This window comes from Spinacia oleracea, chromosome 1, assembly GCF_020520425.1.
Source record: "Spinacia oleracea cultivar Varoflay chromosome 1, BTI_SOV_V1, whole genome shotgun sequence".
In the NCBI taxonomy this organism is placed as follows: Eukaryota; Viridiplantae; Streptophyta; class Magnoliopsida; order Caryophyllales; family Amaranthaceae; genus Spinacia; species Spinacia oleracea.
In genome coordinates this window covers 21,618,739-21,626,335 of record NC_079487.1, presented here as the reverse complement: position 1 = coordinate 21,626,335, position 7,597 = coordinate 21,618,739, and the positions used below count along the sequence as shown (strand labels likewise).

Here is a 7,597-nt window from a genome sequence, read left to right as displayed (position 1 = left end):
GTGAGAAATGGAGCACGGGTTGCTGCATTAGCTGTAGGAACTTATTATTTGTCGTTGCCCTCTGGGCTAGTTTTGGAACTGGAAGAGTGTTTCCATGTTCCAAGTCTTACTAAAAACATCATTTCTGTTTCTTGCTTAGATGCTAAGGGATTTTCCTTTTTAATAAAAGACAATAGTTGCTCGTTTTATTTTAAAGAGATGATTTATGGATCTGCTAGATTAGTCCATGGACTTTATTTATTAGATCACAACAAACAAGTTTATAACATAAATACCAAAAAGGCCAAAAAGGATGATTCAGATCTCACCTATCTGTGGCATTGTCGATTAGGCCATATTAACTTGAAACGCATAGAAAGACTTCAAAAGGAAGGAATTCTAGAACCATTTGACTTAGAGGATTATGGTAAGTGCGAATCATGTTTACTTGGCAAAATGACAAAGCAACCTTTCTCTAAAGTTGGAGAAAGAGCAAATGAACTATTGGGTTTAATCCATACAGATGTATGTGGACCAATGAGTACAAATGCTAGAGGTGGTTTCAGCTACATTATCACTTTCACTGATGACTTCAGTAGATATGGTTATGTCTACCTAATGAAGCATAAATCTGAATCCTTTGACAAATTCAAGGAATTTCAGAGTGAAGTAGAGAATCAATTAGGCAAGAAGATTAAGGCACTGCGGTCTGATAGAGGCGGTGAATATCTGAGCTATGGATTTGATGACCATCTGAAAGAATGTGGAATTCTATCAGAATTGACTCCTCCTGGAACACCACAATGGAACGGTGTGTCCGAACGGAGGAACAGAACCTTGCTAGACATGGTTAGATCAATGATGGGTCAGGCCGAACTTCCAATAGAATTTTGGGGACATTCACTAAATATAGCTGCACTCACTATAAATAGAGCTCCGTCTAAAGCTGTTGAAAAGACTCCATATGAGTTATGGTTTGGAAAACCTCCAAAAGTGTCTTTTCTTAAGATTTGGGGATGTGAAGTATACACCAAATGATTAATTTCAGACAAACTTCATCCAAAATCTGACAAATGTATCCTTGTGGGCTATCCAAAGGAAACAAAGGGGTATTACTTCTACAATACATCTGAGAACAAGGTGTTTGTTGCTCGAGATGGTGTCTTTTTGGAGAAGAATCACATTTCCAAAATGACAAGTGGGAGAAAAGTAGACCTCGAAGATATTCGAGTCAAACAACAAACTCTAGAGAATGCTCAAGATGACATTCAGGATGAAACTCAGAGATCTTTAGAAGTATCTGATGAGAATCATGGTCAATCTAGAAATGTAACCCCGCGTAGATCGCAGAGATATAGATCTCAACCGGAAAGGTACTTAGGTATTTTTACGAACGAGAGCTATGACGTTCTATTACTTGAAAGTGATGAACCTGCGACTGACAAACAAGCTATGACGAGCCCTAGCTCCAAGCAATGGCAAGAAGCCATGCAATCTGAATTAGACTCCATGTCAGAAAACCAAGTATGGGATTTGGTCGATTTGCCAGATGGCTACCAAGCCATTGGAAGCAAATGGGTTTTCAAACTGAAAAAGGACAAGGATGGAAAACTTGAAGTTTTCAAAGCTAGATTGGTTGCAAAAGGTTACAGGCAAGTCCACGGTGTGGATTACGATGACACCTTTTCACCAATTACAATGCTAAAGTCTATTCGGATAATGTTAGCAATCGCTGCATATTGCGATTACGAAATATGGCAGATGGATGTCAAAACCGCTTTCTTAAACGGTGTTTTAACAGAAACTGTGTTTATGACACAGCCTGAGGGTTTTGAGGATCCAAAGAATGCTAAAAAGGTACGCAAGCTAAAGAAATCAATCTACGGATTGAAGCAGGCATCAAGGAGCTGGAATATACGTTTTGATGAAGCAGTTAGTGACTTTGGTTTCATCAAGAACGCAGACGAATCTTGTGTATACAAGAAGGTCAGTGGGAGCAAAATTGCTTTTCTAGTATTATATGTCGACGACATATTACTTATCGGAAATGACATTCCTATGTTAAACTCTGTCAAGATTTGGCTTGGGAAATGTTTTTCGATGAAGGATCTAGGAGAAGCACGGTACATATTGGGCATCAAGATTTACAGAGATAAATCTAAAAAGATGATTGGACTTAGTCAAAGCACTTATATCAATAAGGTGCTTGAAAGGTTCAAGATGGCAGACTCTAAGCGAGGCTACCTACCCATGTCTCATGGAATGACTCTAAGCAAGACTCAGTGCCCAAAAACACTTGATGAGCGTAGACGAATGAATGGGATTCCATATGCATCATTGATTGGTTCAATAATGTATGCTATGATATGTACACGCCCGGATGTTGCGTACGCACTCAGTGCTACGAGCAGATACCAGTCAGACCCAGGAGAGGCACATTGGACTGCTGCCAAGAACATTCTGAAGTACCTGAAAAGGCACAAAGATGACTTCCTGGTCTATGGTGGAGATGATGAATTAATTGTTAAAGGCTATACAGACGCAAGTTTCCAAACCGACAAGGATGATTTCAGATCACAGTCTGGGTTTGTCTTCTGCCTCAACGGAGGTGCAGTAAGCTGGAAAAGTGCTAAGCAAAGCACCATTGCGGATTCTACAACCGAAGCGGAGTACATTGCTGCACATGAAGCAGCAAAGGAAGCTATATGGCTAAGGAAGTTCATAGGCGAACTTGGTGTAGTCCCCTCCATAAAGGACCAATAGCCCTATATTGTGATAATAACGGAGCTATTGCACAGGCAAAGGAGCCTAGACACCACCAAAGAGTCAAGCATGTACTTCGTAGATTTCACCTTCTACGAGAGTTCGATGAAAGAAAAGAAGTCGAGATAAGCAAGATTGGAACTGATGACAACATCTCAGATCCATTGACTAAACCTCTGCCGCAGGCGAAACACAACTCGCACACTGCAGCTATGGGAATCAAGCATATTGGAGAATGGCTTTGATGTCCTTGTTTAATGTTTTAAAGTTTTAGAGTTTAAATCTTTGTAAAACATTATTGGTTAATCATTCACATAAATGAATAGAATTCATTTTTCCATTTAATTTTTGGTTTATTAAATGATGAGTCCCTTCAATTTGACGATATATTCAAGATAGACTGTCAGGACCAGTCCTGTGACTAAGAAATGTCTATCAAGTGAACTTGAATGTCAAAGGTTGAAAATGGTCCCTGGTCGGAGTTTTCTATAAAATTGGAAGCATAGAAAACGTTAGACGACTAGAATGCAAGATGACTAGTAGTTCTGTTTCTTGAACTATGGGGACATGGCAATGTCATAATCATTTGCATAGATACTTACTTTGGGAAGACTAGTATCGGAAAGACCTATGAAACTTTACTGTAAGGGATGAAAATCTGTCATAAGTAAATTTCATTAAAATTATTAGACACTAAATCCTCAATACCTGAGTGATTTGAGATTACTTGTTTGAGAACTGGTTACTTTGACGTTAACCAACTGTCGCACCGTAAAAGGAGGCTATAAAGGCGACGCTCGGGTAATCACCTATCAAACGAAGTCTAATCTCAAGATCGCAAGATTGGGATTGTCCTCCCATAAATTGGGATGAGATGCTGAAAGTTGTACAAGGCCACTCGGAGAGCTAGAAACTGTAAAATGCATGGCCGTGCTCGGATGAATCATAGGATATGATTATCTGTTTATTTGATCAGTTGAACTCTGAAACCGAGAAACACCTTTGGACATAATAAGGATGACAACTCTTACCTTATGTTCAAGAGCAAGCATCGAGCGACAAAGGAATTAGGAAATGCACACTTGTCCCTAAGGACAAGTGGGAGACTAAAGGAAATAATGCCCTTGGTCCAAGTATGCATTTAATGTTAAGTCTAATAAATGCGGTTCAGTATTATTTAACAAGTTAATAAATTCAGTGAGATCAAGTGAGCTGAATGCCTAGCTAGAGGCCGCTTCAGTTCAAGTGGAATTAATGATATCCACAGCTTACTCTTGACTGAACCCGTAGGGTCACACAAATAGTACGTAAACGGATCAAGTATTTAATGACATTAAATACTCCATCTTTGGATATTCGGAATCGACGGATCTTGGTTTCAGTGGGAGCAGAGATCGTCACAAGCAAGAAATGAATACTCCGGAAACAATGATATTGCCGGAAACGGGAATATGGATCGTATCGGAAAAATAAATATTATCCAAGTCGTAGATGTTGCCGGAAACGGAAACATGGTACATATCGGAAAATATTATTGGAAATGGAAATATTGCCGGAATCGGAAATATTGTCGGAAACGGAAATATTGTCAGAATCGGAAATATTATCGGAATCGGAAAATAATTCCGGAAACAGAAATATTAAATATTTGTTCGAAACGGAAATTAATTCCGGAATCGGAAATATTAAATATTGTTCGTATCGGAAATGAATTCCGGGATCGGGAATTTAATCGGAAAGCGTATCGTACGAATTAGCATCGGACGAGGCTTCCTAGACGAAGGCCCAGCACGAGGCCTGGCCAACGCCCAGCAAGCCACACGCCAAGTGCTCGACCAGGCCCAGCGCAAGGCCAGGCCCAGCCAAGCACTGGCAGGCGCGCACGAAGCTCATGGGCTGCGAGGCCGCATGCGCTGTGCGCTCGGCGTGGTCCGCAAGGCCTGCGTACGGGCGTGCATGCGTGTGCGTGTGCTCGTGTTCGTAACGAACCCTAATCCTATTGGAATTCGTGCATTGATTAAATCCTAATCCTAAAAGATTAAATTTATTATTTATAGTTCTATTAGGATTCTAATTAATAAATCTATATCCTAGTAGGATTATAATTCCTTTTCCATATCTCTATAAATAGGTGTCTAGGGTCACAATTTATAGACACAATTGAAGTATTCTAAAGGTAAGATTTTGAAGCAAAAAATCAGCCAAACACTTGCAAGCTATTAGCCGAAATTCCTAGGAACCTTAAGGGCGATTCTAGTTGGTCAAGCTTAAGGCGGATCCGGACGTACTGTGGACTATCTACAGAGGGACGACACTTAGAGTCCTAAAACTTGTTCTTGTTCGGTTCGGGCGCAGCTAGGGAGGGCACGCTACAAAGTGTATGCATCTGAATTATGCTATATGATTATGTGTTAATAATATGTTTCCTGGCTTTATGGTTTTTCCGCATGATTTATGTTTTGTCATATGTATCATAACCTAACAAAGCTTTCGTTGCCTATCACGATGGGGGACGGCATTGTCCTCAAGCTCAATATGATGCATACAAAGTGTTGGGCTAACACCTTTCAAGTCACCAATGGTGTATCCCAAAGCACTTTGATGACGTTTCGAAACATTAGTGAGCTTGAGCACTTGCTCATCATCCAAAGTAGAGTTAATAATAACGGGGTAAGAAGAATTTGGACCGAGAAAAACGTACCTCAAGCTCGAAGGTAGAGGTTTGAGCTCTACCTTGGGAGCTCCCTTACCAATTCAGAATCCATGATCATTCTTAACTTCTTCCCGATCAAGCACAACCAAGCATTGCTCCGATTGAGCACAAGGTGAGGTGGAATCCAGTAACTCCTTGTAGTTGGCCGCTTCAACCCCTAAATCACCTAAGCCTTCTCTATTCAAAAGAGCATACTCAAGTGGATCGTTAGTAGTGAGCAAGTGCTCATGCATGTCATGCACTAGGGGATCAAAAGAGTCGAGAAACATTTCTCATTAGTAGAACTAGGGTAGCTCATGGCTTTATTCAAGTCAAAAAACAAACTATCCTTCCCAACTTTCAAAGTGATTTTCCCTTGCTTGACATCAATAATGGCCCCCTCCGTGGCAAAAAATGGTCGACCAAGAATAATAGGGACATGCACGTCCTCATCTATGTCTAGGACCACAAAATCGACGGGGATCACAAATCCACCAACTCTCAAGGGTACATCCTCAATCTTGCCAATAGGGTATTTGACCGAACGGTCGGCAAGTTGCAATGTAATGTTGGTTGGGATAAGATCACCGACTTCAAGCTTGGCGAATACCGAATAAGGCATTAAACTAACACTAGCACCCAAATCACACAAGGCATTGCTTATTTCAAGCTCCTTAATAGCACAAGGGATAGAGAAACTACCCGGGTCTTTGAGTTTGGGTGCTATTTGGTTAAGAATAATAGCACTACAATTTTCGGTGAGGTTCACCGTCTCCTTTACGCCGCAATCCCGCTTCCCACTCAAAATGTCCTTGAGAAATCTTGAGTAGGTTGGCATTTGTTTCAACGCATCCGTAAAGGGGATAGTGATATGCAATTTTCGAACAACATCAAGGAATTTTGAGAATTGCACGTCTAACTTATGCCTTATTAATCTTTGGGGATAGGGAAGTTTAAGGGTGGGGAGAGGTAGAAGAGTTGCCTCCTTTGGTCTAGGAGTATCACCCACATCATCGATGGGAGGCACCTCATCTACCACATCATTGTCGCTAGACTCAACGACTCCCTCTTGTTCCTTCCCATTGGACTTAGAAACCTTATTAGCTCTAGGAACATCACCTAAAATCCTCCCACTCCTTGTCACTATGGCATTCATTTGCTTTGGAGCTTGACTTTGGGGTGGGAGACTAATATGCACATGATGTTCCTTAATGGTATTAGCAAGTTGAGCTAATTGGGTTTCAATCATCTTCAAGTGAGTGTTGGATTTCTTCAATCCATCCTCAAACTCAATTGACCTAACCACTAGGACTTCAAGTGAGTGTTAGATTGCTTAAATCCATCTTCAAGTGAGGCGGGAGCGGTGGAGGTGCATTGCCATAACCACTAGGACTTTGTTGGAATCGGTTGCCATAGGTCCTTGGCCCATTGAATCCGGTAGGTGGAAATTGAGAAACACCATATTGACCTCCCGAGTTCAAAGGATAACCCCCACTAGAGGCACCCCTAAATTTCCCATAAGAGTAGTTGTAACCCCCTCCCAACTTGGTGGTTAGGATTATAACTACCTTGATTGTATTGGGCTTGATTGCCAAGACCATGAGATTGACCATAGAGTGCTTGGCCTTGATAGCCTTACATCCTATAGCCACCTCGGCGTTGACTATCATACCCACCTCCTTGGCCAAATCCTTCGTATGATCCATGCACAGGGGGCCCTCTAGGTGCTTGCCTAAAAAAGTTTTGATTATTGGGGTTATCATTTCTAAACCTCTCATTCAAAGCATGGGCATATTCCATATCAAAATCACCTTCATAAGAAGGACCATAATCCACAAAAGACACATTATGCACCAAAGGAAAGCATAAGGGCAATGACCATAGTCTTGACAATTATCACAAAAGGATATATGTGCCCGGAGGCATACTGTCATAGGAACTCACCTTGCTCTTCCCCTTAGTAAGAAGAGTAGCCGAAGGCGGTGGAATTGTTGATGGCGATGGTGGTTGGCTTGGAGTGCTCTCTATCTTTTCCAATCTCGAGCTAAGCTTCTCAATAATCCGTGCTTGCTCCATAGCATATACCGACCCCTTACCATCATCACTCCTACCCTTGCTATCATAGTTCCTTCTACCTACATGCCAAGCTTGGTAGTTTTGCAC

General features: G+C 41.3%; 1 protein-coding gene across 1 annotated transcript; it reads right to left on the bottom strand.

The window, feature by feature from the left end:
- Window positions 1-5,496: 5,496 nt before the first annotated feature.
- Window positions 5,497-6,683, bottom strand: LOC130463212 (uncharacterized). The gene is made up of 2 exons (XM_056832273.1): window positions 5,780-6,683; window positions 5,497-5,696 (listed from the first exon to the last, which is right to left on the bottom strand). The coding sequence occupies exons 1-2, from the start codon at window positions 6,681-6,683 to the stop codon at window positions 5,497-5,499; spliced, it is 1,104 nt and encodes a 367-aa protein (XP_056688251.1).
- Window positions 6,684-7,597: the final 914 nt, after the last annotated feature.